The sequence below is a fragment of the Oncorhynchus keta genome, chromosome 13 (genome assembly GCF_023373465.1).
Source record: "Oncorhynchus keta strain PuntledgeMale-10-30-2019 chromosome 13, Oket_V2, whole genome shotgun sequence".
Taxonomy (NCBI): domain Eukaryota; kingdom Metazoa; phylum Chordata; class Actinopteri; order Salmoniformes; family Salmonidae; genus Oncorhynchus; species Oncorhynchus keta.
Genome location: NC_068433.1, coordinates 13,065,100 through 13,078,063, shown reverse-complemented (window position 1 = coordinate 13,078,063; position 12,964 = coordinate 13,065,100). Strand labels below are relative to the sequence as shown.

Sequence of the window (12,964 nt, the reverse complement as noted above, 5' to 3'; positions counted from 1 at the left end):
CCTCTCTCTCTCTCTCTCTCTCTCTCTCTCTCTCTCTCTCTCTCTCTCTCTCTCTCTCTCTCTCTCTCTCTCTCTCTCTCTCTCTCTCTCTCTCTCTCTCTCTCTCTCTCTCTCTCTCTCTCTCTCTCTCTCTCTCTCTCTCTCTCTCTCTCTCTCTCTCTCTCTCTCTCTCTCTCTCTCTCTCTCTCTCTCTCTCTCTCTCTCTCTCTCTCTCTCTCTCTCTCTCTCTCTCTCTCTCTCTCTCTCTCTCTCTCTCTCTCTCTCTCTCTCTCTCTCTCTCTCTCTCTCTCTCTCTCTCTCTCTCTCTCTCTCTCTCTCTCTCTCTCTCTCTCTCTCTCTCTCTCTCTCTCTCTCTCTCTCCTATAAAAAGCCAACTGCCATTTACCCCTGAGGTGCTGACTTGCTGCACCCTCTACAACCACTGTAATTATTATTATTTGACCCTGCTGGTCATCTATGAACATCTTGGCCATGTTCTGTTATAATCTCCACCCGGCACAGCCAGAAGAGGACTGGTCACCCCTCAGAGCCTGGTTCCTCTCTAGGTCTCTTCATAGGTTCCTGCCATTCTAGAGAGTTTTTCCTAGCCATCATGCTTCTATATCTGCATTGCTGTTTGGGGTTTTAGACTGGGTTTCTGTATAGCACTTTGTGACATCAACTGATGTTAAAAGGGCTTTATATATACGTTTGATTAATTGATTCAGTCTTTTGCCAATTTGCCCAATGGTTACACATGTCTAAAGGATCCCATCTACAACAACGCTAAGTCAAGGGGATCCTCTGATTCAACAGTGGCCTGTGGAGGAGAGGCCATTTTGGGAAAATACATTGAAAGAGGAAACCGTGAAGTCTGGCTCCCGCGCATGATGAATTAAAGAAGGGAATGGTGGCTGTTGCCATCTTTCCCAAGTGAGGCCATTTCCCCTGGTTTTCCATCGACACATTCTCAAACGCCTCTCAACAGTGGTTCTTCTCTCCATCTGTGTGGGCAGAGGAGATCTATGACTGCAAGAAGGAGAGCCATACAGAGCCGAGCTACAAACCTCAACTAACCAAAGTAGTGCTGAATGAGAACAAACAAGAATCTGAACATGCCTCAGTGTTGGAGGGGCTCAAAGAGGGGGGCATTGAGACCAGATATGAGGCATAGGAAGTGGGCGTTCTAGAAAAAGGGTGAGTTGAGTGGGAGTAGGAGAGCAAACAAATCTGCATTATGACGTTTTTCTAAAACTTTAAAGTACATTTCTATGCCTGTCAGTTGAATTTAAACCCTGTTTTCAGACACTTGTACCGCAGAATGTGGCTCGCCCTTCCTGCAGACATGTCATTATTCTTGACTGTCAGAGATAGGTGGGTTGTGTTGATTTGCTGCAGGAGTGCAGCTGTTCTTGTTTGGCCGCTTTTGAACCATCTCATCCACATCTGACGGACATTACTGTGCTTTTTGCACTATTGCGAGGCGCATGCCCTGTGCTCTTTTCCCTCATTTATTTAGTATCTCTCTTCGTGTCGCTCTCTTTCAGCCCTTCATGTCAGTCTCCCATCCAAGTGGGACAGACATTGCGGTATGGGATGGGAGCAACTGTTGACAATGAGCCAAAAGAGCCAGACCACAGCCAGACCACTTGTGAGGTTGTGGCCCTGGCAAAGTGTCAAGTTATAGAGGACTTGGAGATGATATGTAAGGAAGAAATGGAAGAGGAAGTCATAGAGTCAGGCTCCGGAATAGAGCATTCTGGGAAGGAAGAGGTTACTGTGGCTAGGCAGGTGGAAGTGTATGAGATGCGGTAAGTGTATAAGGGCCACAGCGCTCAAACTCACTACCTGCCATAATGGTGCTGGTTTAGTAGTGTTGATCTGCATGGTGCTGGTTTAGTAGTGTTGATCTGCATGGTGTTGCATTTCTATTGCCGTTTTTGCGGTTGGGATTTAAAACAACTTAAACAGAGCATTTAGCCCCCTGCAGCAATGGAATAAAATCACATTGTAGGATTTGTGCTTCTAGACTTATTCATTATATTTTGCATTCTCCATTTTAATTTGGATGAATATATAACATTTTGCAAGCAAAGGCTTTGAAAAAGGATTTACATTTGATTGTGTTGTATGGTATTTATGCACCTTGGCCGGCTCTTATCTCGATTTAAACGGTTGCGTTATTAACTGTCATTTTCATGAATAGTTAGATAATATTTTTGAGCGTGAGTTTTGGTTTGTGTGTGATAGTTCTAGAACTTTCCATTTGATTGCTTTGTTCTTACTGGAAGACTCTGCTTTCTTGGTTTTCATAATCACCTCTGACCTCCCCTCACCTCTGACCTCTCCCCTCTCCTCAGACCTGAAAACATGGTTTCTCTGCCGCCATCATGCCTAAGAGTTGCCAGTGCACCAGGGTTTCTATCCACTCAAGCATCCTGTTCAGAGGCTCAGTTAGAATACTGTCCAGTGGACAATAGCATATTATGGGAGACGCCAAGAAAGGATGGGTCAGAGCTCTCTATCGAAAGATCAAAAGAGAAGAGAGACATGGTGAGAGGAATGGCAGATATGGTCTCATCTTGTCCAAGCACTGTCAGCATTCCGGGATTTCTGTCTCCACATCTGTCCAAGGAAGTCAAGTTAGAGAGGGAACCTAGCATGGCAGATCTAATGCCATCCTGCCCAAGACTGGCTGGCACACTCGGATTCCCTTCTCTTGAAAGTCAAGTAAAGGAGTGTACAATCAACATTGAGGCCATTTGGGAGAAGCCCCCGAAGGGGAAAAAAAGGATGGCCTTTATGTCCACTCCACATTTGGACAGATTAAACGAAGACAAAGATCTAATGAAACACGTGGTGGCTCTGGTACCATCATGCCCTACTACAACAAGTATTCCTGGCTTCCCCTCTGCACCACATCCCAAAGCTGAGGTATATCCAAGTATGTTGAGTCTTGTGCCAGCGTGCCTTAAAGTGTCCAGTCCCCCGGGTTTTGCATCCACTGGGGGGGCTACAACATTAGAGTGGCTTGTTAACCCAAAGTCTATGTTTGAGCACTTGCAGAAAAATAAGGAGAATAAAGAAGAAAACGTTTTTCCAAAATACAGATCGAAAGAACACAATGAGAAAGTTAAAGCAATGGTTGCTATGGTGTCATGTGGCTCAGATGTATCCACGATCCCTGGCTTCCCCTCTGCTCCACATCCCAAAACTGAGGTGGGGCCAAGTAGTGTGCATCTTGTTCCCTCCTGCACTAAAGTTTCTAGTCTCCCTGGTTTTCCATCCATTGAGAAGGATAGGTGGGCAGGGTGGGTTGTTGACCAGAAGCCATTGTTGAAGAGACCACTAAAGGAGAGGAGAGTCATCATTGACAGCTCAAAAGCAGACCAAGAGGAAATGAAAACCAATGTTCCTTTGAGGGTATCATGTCCACACTCTGCAAGGATCCCTGGCTTCCCATCTGTACCACAACCCAATATGATGATTCATTTGCCCGCTTGCTCTAAAGCTTCCAGTGAGGAGGCTACAACATTAAAGTGGCTTGTTGACCCCAAGCCTGTGTTTGAGCACTTGCTGAAGAAGAAGGAGGAGGAAGATGTTTTTCAAAAAGACAAATCAAAGGAAGACATTGACAAAATGAAACCAGTAGTTGCTTTGGTGCCATGTTGCCCAGAAGCAGCCATCATTCCTGGCTTCCCCTCTGGCTTCCCCTCTTGCTTCCCCTCTTGCTTCCCCTCTGTACCACAACCCAACGATGTCTACTTGGGGCAAACTGTAGTCAACCTTATTCCATCTTGCCCAAAAGTCTCCAGTATTGCAGGTTTCCCATCTCATCAGCAAACTGACAGAAAATATTGGCACACAGATCCACCCGGAGATCATCCGCCATTATGGGAGAAGCAACTGAAAAAGAAGCAGAAGTTATTGATGGAAGTATCAGAAAATGACAAACAAGAAATGAAAGGAATGGTGGCTCTGGTACCATCATGTCCTACTGCAGCAGGTATTCCTGGCTTCCCCTCTGCACCACATCCCAAAGCTGAGGTAGAGCTAAGTATGTTGAGTCTTGTGCTCGCTTGCCCCAAAATGCCCAGTCTCCCTGGTTTTGCATCCACTGATGGGGCTACAGCATTAGAGTGGCTTGTTGACCCAACATCTATGTTTGAGCACTTGCAAAAGAAGAAGGAAGAGGAAGAAAACATTCTCCCAAAAGTCATCGGCAAAACGAAAGCAATGGTTGCTTTGGTGCCATGTTGCCCAGAAGAAGGCAGGATTCCTAGCTTCCGCTCTGCACCACAACCTAAGAGGGAGCTTAATAGTGTGGATCTCACGCGATCATGCCCCAAAAGCTCCAGTCTCCCATCGACGGCCAACGTCCAGACAGGAGACTGTCACGTTGAACAGAAGCCTTTGTTTGAGAAGAAGCTGAAAGATAAGACCGTAATGATCAACGATTGGTCACCAGAAGACAGAGAAAACAGGGTGTCACTGGCGCCATCTTGCCCGTTCTTTACACAACTCAAAGCAATAGAAGAACAAACCGTGTTTTCCCTAATGCGAGCTTGTCCAAGTGAATCTAGAGAACCAGGATTACCTTCTAGACAGCCATCTGAATTAGCTCGAACCCAGGGAGAAGAATCTGTGAGTTCTATGCAGCCAATGTGGGAAAAACCATTGAAGGATAATAGGTCAGTGGATATGGTGCTTTCCAAGCCTGACCTAAGCAGTGCAGTTGGAGATGAAAACCTAAAAACGTTGCTTGCACTGGTACCATCTTGCCTCGAGGCAGCAAGCATTCCTGGTTTCCCGTCTGCCCCTCCTCACAGTCTAGAGTCTATAGAGGCAAATGGTAAGGCGTGTGTGGTTTGGCATGCAATATATTTTTTCCCCAGTGTCTCGCATTGCAAGTGGAAAGCAACATACTTTGTATTTTGGTTTCTAAGAGACAAGTATGCAGACAGAGAAGAAAGAGGTTACTGGAGAACCAGCAGAGTATGTTCTAGATAAGGGGTAAGTGTTTGAGCATATGGCTCTCTGCATGGATTGCAGTGGCAGTGAAACATTGTTTTTTGTTTGGTCTGCACTGTAAAGCAAGATATTTTAGCTTTGGCAAACCTCTTAAGACTACATGGCGTGATCCTCTGCATCTGAGATGTGTTTTGGGTCTGTGAACCTGTTACATGGAGATAATATATTATAGGGTGATATTCCTTCTAAATTTGTGACAGAGGAGTTGTTTTGGTGCATGCCAATGCATGTGTGTTTCTGTGTGTAGCATGGATTCTGTAGGGATGTTCTTTTCAATGTTCACCTCTCATGTTAGTGTCCTCGACAGCCCACAAATAGAGAAAATCCCATCTGATGAATCTGAGGAAATCCAGAAGTCCTCTGCAGTGTTAGAACCAGAGCTGGTCTTGGGATGGGAGGTGTTGGAGGCTGAGGGGTCTGTGGCAGAGAAGCAGCAGGAGGCCTCTGGCCTAGTACAGACCATTTTTGGTGTCTTCTCCAGGGGGTAAGTGGGAGATTGTAGGCTCCTATGTAGCACGGCAAAGTGTGTGGTGTGTTCTGTAGATTCTTAGTCTAATTGTCACCAGTGTCACCCTCATGTTCACTAGTTGATTATATTCATGTTTGCATACAATGGCATATTCTATTTTTGATCTGCGTCATTGATTTAACAAATCCTATTTTGGTCAAATCAAGTACTTTTAGCAACTCTCACATACAGTTAATAAAATAAATGTATTGAAGTTTGAATGATCTGTGTTTAATCTCTCAGATTTTTAAATGTGTTGAGACTTTTTTTTATATGGTTTCGAATGCTCCCAATGTTTACCATGCCTGTTTTAAAGCTCAGTCCCTCAATTACAGTAAGTAATCCCTCTCTCACAGTTATGAAACAGTAGCAGCCATGCTGGGTCCGTCTGGCTCCTCTCCAACAGAAGGTGCAGCCCCATCAGAGAGCTCCTCTGAACCTGTCCCAGATACATCTACCCTCGTCCAGGAAGCAGTGTCTGGAAAGGCACCGCACCTTGAGGGTGAAACCAAAAAAACTATTGAACTCCCAACCACCGCTGAGCCATGGTTGTTGAATATGGAAGACGAGCAGTCAATGAGTGAGGCAATGAGACAAGACACTGAGGATGGCTTTGTTCAAGTCCAAGATCTAAGCAGTATGAGAAAATGGCCGTCATTGAAGGAGGCTGACCTTACTGAGATCTCCAGAGGAAAATTTGTGCTAACTGGGGAAGAAGAGATTTACCTTGACTTGTGGGCGCAAATAGGAGAGAAATCAACGTTAAAAGCACAGGACTCTGGACAGATAACAGGTTATGTTGACATTTATTCAGCCGGGTCACCTGTCGAGACAGAATTATCAACTTCATTACACCAGGACAAGGGGTGAGTGTCCTGGCAGCAAACCGGTGTCTGAACTATTTGGCTGCACTGCTTGAAAATACAAATGCTGTATTAAATCATAACATTGTCTTTCGTTCGCATAATGTTTGGCTCAGCCATGCTTGCTACTCAGTGAACTGTGATGGACAAGTCTACAGTATGTGTCAAATTTAAGCTGCGTCTTGATGTTTACGGCACTTGTTTGTGGGCCCAGGTGTTCTAACGTTAACTAAGGTCTTCAGTGTCTCTGTGTACTGTTTATGCTGCTATCTATGTCATGCATGTTTGTCTCGTAAAGAAAAACCTGTCTTTTTCTTAGTTCTAATCAGTCAATGTGTTGAGTTTTTCTACACCTGGAACACTTCTCCAGTGTCTGCTCAGTGGAATGGGATATGTAATCGCTTCAGTGAGGTGTGCCAGCTTGTGGACTGTGAGGGGCTGCTTTACTGATATTACCATTTCAATAGTCATTTAATAGAATGTAATTATATAGCAAGATCTGAGCCATGATATTTTCTCACCTTTTATTTTATTTTTTTAACCTTAAGCGCCCAACATGCAAGCACAGAGGAAGCCTCTGCCCCTACCTCACAACCTACTACAGACAAGTTGCTGTTAGAGGACAAGGCTCAAGAACATATAGTCCCCATCCCAGATAAACCCTCTGATGATCAGACACTCGCCTCAGATGAAACACAATCGGAAGTTGCCCCTGTTGTCGCTGGCCAGGCTGTCCCTGCACAGGTAACAACTGAACTGGTGGCTCCTCATCATGCAAAGAAACGAGACGGTAGTCTTCCTCCAGAAACTCAACAGGAAGCTGATGACCAAGGGATTGTTTCTAAGGTAGTCCCTTCACGGCCTCCAAGGAGAAAAGACTGTCTCACTTCAGAGCGCAAACAGAAATCTGAGAATGTATCTGTACAGAAACCCACTGAAGTGAGAGGAGACCGTAGTCTTTCAACAGAACCTCTAAAGAAAGATGATGTCCAGAAGGGTTTTACTGCCCAGGCACCAGAGGAGATGGTACCATCACATCCTGGTAGGAAAATAGATTGTTGTCTTTCAACAGAACCTCAACAAAAAACTGATGCCCCTGTCCAGGTGCCCACTGAACTGGTCCCTCCTCGCCGTACTAAGACAAGCCTCATTAAAGAGACACCACAGGCAACCGGCGTTATCCCAGCTCCACGCACAAGGGGAACCTATAGTGCTTCCAGTGCAGAACGTTCACAGAAACCTGGCCAGGGAGCCACTGAACTGATTCTACCATGGCCTGTGAAGAAACAAAACAGCTTCACTCCAGAGCCATCTCAGAAAGCTGATGAGCCAGAGAATGTGATTGCCCAGGCGGTCGCTAAGCTGATTCCACCTCAACGCACCAGGAAAGCATCTCTCTCTCCCGAACCGCGACAGAAAGCTGACGATTTAAAGACTGTTACTGGTAAGGCCAGAATTGTTCCCCTAACTCCATATCATGTACCTACAGAGTCATACCCCGAGTTTGGTGTGGGAGAGACTGCCCCCCTCTCGATCATCAGAAAAATAGCCCCGCCCAGGCGCAGCAAAAGAACTCATTCTCCCCCAGTGGAATCAAGCAAAGCAGAGGATGGCGCAGATGAAGCTATGGCTTTAGAGGCCCTGAATGCTGCCAACCAGGGGTCTACAGCTCCAGCCCAGATACAGGATCTTATGATAACCTTTTCAAAGGAGTCGGAGGTGGAGACGCAGTCTCCGGAAGTGACAGAAACAGCCACTGATTCACTGGAAGATGAGCCAGTTCAGAAGGCCTCACCAGAAGTTACAGAGCCATTTGAAAAGGTTGAGGCGGAGAAGCAGACCTTGGAAGTGACAGAAACAACCAATGATTCACTGGAAGATGAGCCAGTTCAGAAGGCCTCACCAGAAGTTATAGAGCCATTTGAAAAGGTTGAGGCGGAGAAGCAGACCTTGGAAGTGACAGAAACAACCAATGATTCACTGGAAGATGAGCCAGCTCAGAAGGCCTCAACAGAAGTTACAGAGCCATTTGAAAAGGTTGAGGCGGAGAAGCAGACCTTGGAAGTGACAGAAACAGCCACTGAGTCACTGGAAGATGAGCCAGCTCAGAAGGCCTCAACAGAGGACATTGCACCAGGAGTAAAGGTGAAAGGCAAGCAGGAGATCGTTCCAGTCCCAAAGCCTCGTGGGAAACGAGACCCAACCCCACCTGTCCAAACAGATGCTACCCGACCAATGACCTGGCATGCCTCTATTGGGGATAACACCCAGTCTACCAGAGATGGAGGACAGTCACCTGCAGCCTCTGGGCTGGTACCACCTCAACGCAACAAGAGGAGCAGTAGTCTTCCTCCCGTACCCCCTCGTGGCCAGCTTGCAGCATCTGGGGAAGTGGTGGTTGCTCCTCTGCGTAAAAGGAGCAGTAAGCTAAACATAAAACAATTGAGCATGCCTGTTCCAGTTCCCCGCACTAAAAAATGCCTTAGTTCCTCTTTTTCTGATGGAAATCCTCCAATGGACTCCTCATTCACCAGACAGGCAGACTCCCTTGAGGGCTCACTGTCTCTCTCTCAGGAAGACAAACAAGACAAAAGCCAGGAAGCCTCAGAGGGTTCAATATCATTAACCTCAAACATGGCCTCCGATGGGAGCTTTGTCACTATTTCTCGCTCAGAGGAGATGTCACCAGAAGTACAACTCTGTGAGAAGGGACTGGAGGAGAGCGAGGAGAGCTGGATCTTCACAGAAACCACTATGTTCACAGAGTCCTTCACAGAAACTGCTATGGTCAGTGAGTTCTTCGTAGACACTGTAAGAGAGGACATTGAGAGGGGTTCAGAGGTAGAGGCTGTCTTTGAGAAGGGACTGGAGGAGAGCATGGAAAGCTGGACCTTTACAGATACTACCATGGTCACTGAGTTTTTTGAAGACACTGTAATCAAGGATATTGAGAGAGGTTCAGAGGCAGAAGTGCTTGACACGACCTCTCCAACCACCGGTACACCAGCTGAGGATGACTGGTTACGTGTTGAGGGAGCCAAAGAGACAGAGCAGATGGAGGTAGAGAGCAAAGACATGTGGGTTGAAGAGATGGACTTTGGCTTTGAGTCAGTAGACATATCTGCTGGTGGCTTAGATGAGGAGAGGTACGTTATGTTGAGTTGAACACACCTGTGCAATACAGTGGTTGATTGACGCGTGGCAGTTTTCTGAGTGCATTTACATATAGTTGTTGATAATTCTGTGTGACTAGAATGCTTTTATGAAAGGAAACTGATTGAGAAAATGCCATATATTTAATCCTTTACCATTATTTGAAATGTGTTGCTTCTAAACTGTTAGAACTAAACATCCAGAATATGCTGTGAAGTCAGGTCATATTAAATCCCGGTCTTTCTCTTTTTAGACAGCAGGGGGCAGCAGACGAGCCAGCTGTAAACTCTCAGGAAACGGGTCCAGGCAGTGCTGCTTCCCCAGAAGTATGTTATTTATAGTCAGTTGATCAGTTGATCAATCCTCCACCATCATTTTGCATCAGTGACCTTTGAAATGAAATTCTGATTCATAACTGTCCATTTTGTCAATGACAAAAGCAACTTTTTTAGGTTATTACAGTGTGATACCTGGTCATTTCTGCACCATAAACTGAAGTGCCACATTTATTATACTCTGAATTGACCTATTATATCTGATGTAATTTGTTGTCTTAGGGCCTCATGGCCAGTCCTGGCCTTGTTACCTCCAGCCAGTCCCTACTGGAGTGGTGTCAGGAAGTCATCAAAGAACACAAGGGGGTCAAGATCACCAACTTCAGCACATCCTGGAGGAATGGCCTGGCCTTCTGTGCCCTGCTACACCACTTCCACCCGGACAGGATGTAGGTACCCCCTCTGTGATGCGTTTAGACATAAACGTGAGCAGGCATTGTGTTATGGCTTGTTTATTAACCTTTAAAAATGACATCATCATTTTTGTGTTACCGTGTTTCCTGTTCTTGTAGTGTGTATTGATTCTCTATTTCTTCGCTGCTTAGAAACTTTGAGATGCTGGACCCTTATGACATCAAGCGCAACAACAAGAAGGTAGTTTTCTTTACGTTATCTCATCATGTCATAATCACTATCAACAGCCAGGCCTTAAATGTGACCATCAGTTGGTTAACTGCTGAATATTTTTCCCACCCAACCCATCTTCTCTCATTTCCCCCAAGGCCTTCGACGGTTTCGCAGAGTTGGGCATCTCTCGGCTGATAGAGCCCTCGGACATGGTCCTCCTGGCCGTGCCTGACCGCCTCATCGTCATGACCTACCTCAACCAGATCCGCACCTACTTCACGGGCCAGGAGCTGAGCGTGCTGCACATCGAGGCGGACAGCAGTGAGTCCAGTTACGGCATGGCCGGGGAGAGCCGGGAGGGCCCCGACCCGGAGGCCGCCGCACGCTACTGTCAACGGATCCAAGATGAGGCCCTCACAATGGAGACCAATGTGGGCGCTGCAGAGAAGAAGGCAGATAGTGACACTAAGGAGGGCACCAATAGGGAAGTGGTCCCACCCCCTAGAACCAAACGGCTGCAGGCTGCAGGGGAAGCAGGAGGGGCCCAAGCCCCCGTCGTACCCCCCAGGACACATTTTTTATCTGCCAAGTCTGGGTTCTCCCACCTAAAGGATGTAGATCTGGCTAAGAAACGACGGTCACAACGCAGGTCAATAGACGAGGCAGACTCAACCGAGGTCAGTGGCCTACGATCTCCCTCTCTTCACTTTCTCTCCCTCACCCCCCTCTTTCTCTCTCTCTCCCTCTCTTCACTTTCTCTCCCTCTCACCCCCCCCCCTCTTTCTCTCTCTCTCCCTCTCTCCACGTTCTGCTACTTAATTGCTCTGTGAGTGATGGATTTGTTGTAGTTACAGGTTGCTGCAGCTCAGGAAGAGAGTGGAGCTGACAGAATAAAATCGGAAACAGGTACATACAGTATATTGATTTTGTATGATGTGTTCTGAGTTCACACACACACACACACACTTACTGAGTCCCCAGTTTCCCAGGTACCTTATGATTGTGAACCACCCCTCAGAGGAGCAGTGGAGAGGAGAGATGGAGAGGAGAGAGATATAGATGGAGAGGAGAGATAGCGATGGAGAGGAGGAGAGATGGAGAGGAGGATAGGAAAGATGGGGAGGAGAGATGGTCTTGTGTCTGTACTCCATCCCCTGAGCGGAGAGAGAGAGAGGAGAGATGAAGTACAGACACAAGTCATCACAGTTGTCTCTGTTGTACTTCGCTCATCCATCCCCTGAGCATTGACTCATTCTAATTACTTTGATGGCTTCCTGTCATTAGGATTAGAGTCCTTAGCCTATCAAACAATGTTAATTACCTCGTCATCACAGTCTAGTTTGCCACTTTCATGCTCTTCCAGTAATTGGAGCTACTGCATCATGTTGCTGTGTATCTCGTTACGCTGTGTGTGTGTGTGTGTGTGTGTGTGTGTGTGTGTGTGTGTGTGTTTCATATAGGAAGGACAGCTGGTGAAGAAGGACGATCGGCTGAGGAGGTCTGTCACTTTCACAAGTCACTGTCTGCAGCTGTCATAAACACTGGAAATACCAATGTTCTGTATCAGAAAAAAGTATCATTCCCTTTGTGTGTGTGTGTGTGTGTGTGTGTGTGTGTGTGTGTGTGTGTGTGTGTGTGTGTGTGTGTGTGTGTGTGTGTGTGTGTGTACAGGACACCAGCCAGTATGTGCTGAGGGAGATGCAGGCCCTAGAGTTTGAACAGAAGCACATTGACAGCAGGGCAGACATCGTGGAAAGTAGTCTACGGCTACTGATGGAGTCGGGTGAGAGGGGGATGGAGAAAGAGAAAGAAAAATACCCCTTGAATAAAGGCTTTCACTATTTTCAAATCGTCTCCCTATAATGATGCCCTCTCTGTCTCCATACATGTAGGTAGTGACAAGATGCAGGAGGAGAAGCTGATCCAGGAGTGGTTCACTCTGGTCAACAAGAAGAACGCCCTCATCAGGAGACAAGACCAACTACAGCTACTGTAAGATCCACCATCCCCACCGTGTTCTCCACCGTTACCTAGTGCTTTAAACAACACTGTTTATTTGGTTTATTTAACCTGGCAAGTCAGTTAAGAACTAATTCTTAATTACAATGATGACCCACACCGGCAAACTCGGACGACGCTGGACCACTTGTGTGCCGCCCTACGGGACTCCCAATCATGTCCCGTTGTGATACAGCCTGGAATCGAACCAGGGTGTTTGTAGTGACGCCTCAAGCACTGAGATGCAGTGCCTTAGACCACAGCGCCGCTCGGGAGCCCTAAACACTGACATATTATAGAAACATTGATCTAACCACAAGGCATTCTGCTCCACAGGCAAGAAGAGCAGGACCTGGAAATGAGGTTTGAGATGCTGAACCGAGAGCTGAGAGACATGATGGCTATTGAAGGTAAGACTACAGTACCAATATACTGAACTACAAGATCCATGATGCCACTCTATTCTGTGATACAGCTCATTAATGTGGCCAAATGTGGTCATAGTGACACTACAAACCATACAATAACAA

The 12,964-nt window shown here is 46.6% G+C and overlaps 1 protein-coding gene across 6 annotated transcripts in view; it reads left to right on the top strand.

Annotated features, from left to right (window-relative positions):
- Positions 1-12,964, top strand: part of LOC118392697 (EH domain-binding protein 1-like protein 1) — a 60,462-nt gene that overhangs the window by 33,464 nt on the left and 14,034 nt on the right. For 4 of the 6 annotated variants that reach the window (XM_035784731.2, XM_052459380.1, XM_052459381.1 and 1 more), the window contains 15 exons: positions 1,527-1,790; positions 2,340-4,831; positions 4,926-4,992; positions 5,306-5,494; positions 5,875-6,384; positions 6,930-9,527; positions 9,788-9,860; positions 10,092-10,258; positions 10,415-10,463; positions 10,592-11,113; positions 11,285-11,342; positions 11,897-11,934; positions 12,108-12,219; positions 12,329-12,428; positions 12,771-12,844. In XM_035784731.2, coding sequence (XP_035640624.2) covers positions 1,527-1,790; positions 2,340-4,831; positions 4,926-4,992; positions 5,306-5,494; positions 5,875-6,384; positions 6,930-9,527; positions 9,788-9,860; positions 10,092-10,258; positions 10,415-10,463; positions 10,592-11,113; positions 11,285-11,342; positions 11,897-11,934; positions 12,108-12,219; positions 12,329-12,428; positions 12,771-12,844 — 7,313 coding nt within the window. The remainder of the gene's footprint in view (positions 1-1,526; positions 1,791-2,339; positions 4,832-4,925; positions 4,993-5,305; positions 5,495-5,874; positions 6,385-6,929; positions 9,528-9,787; positions 9,861-10,091; positions 10,259-10,414; positions 10,464-10,591; positions 11,114-11,284; positions 11,343-11,896; positions 11,935-12,107; positions 12,220-12,328; positions 12,429-12,770; positions 12,845-12,964) is intronic. The other 2 variants (XM_052459378.1, XM_052459379.1) reach the window with 2 other exon arrangements.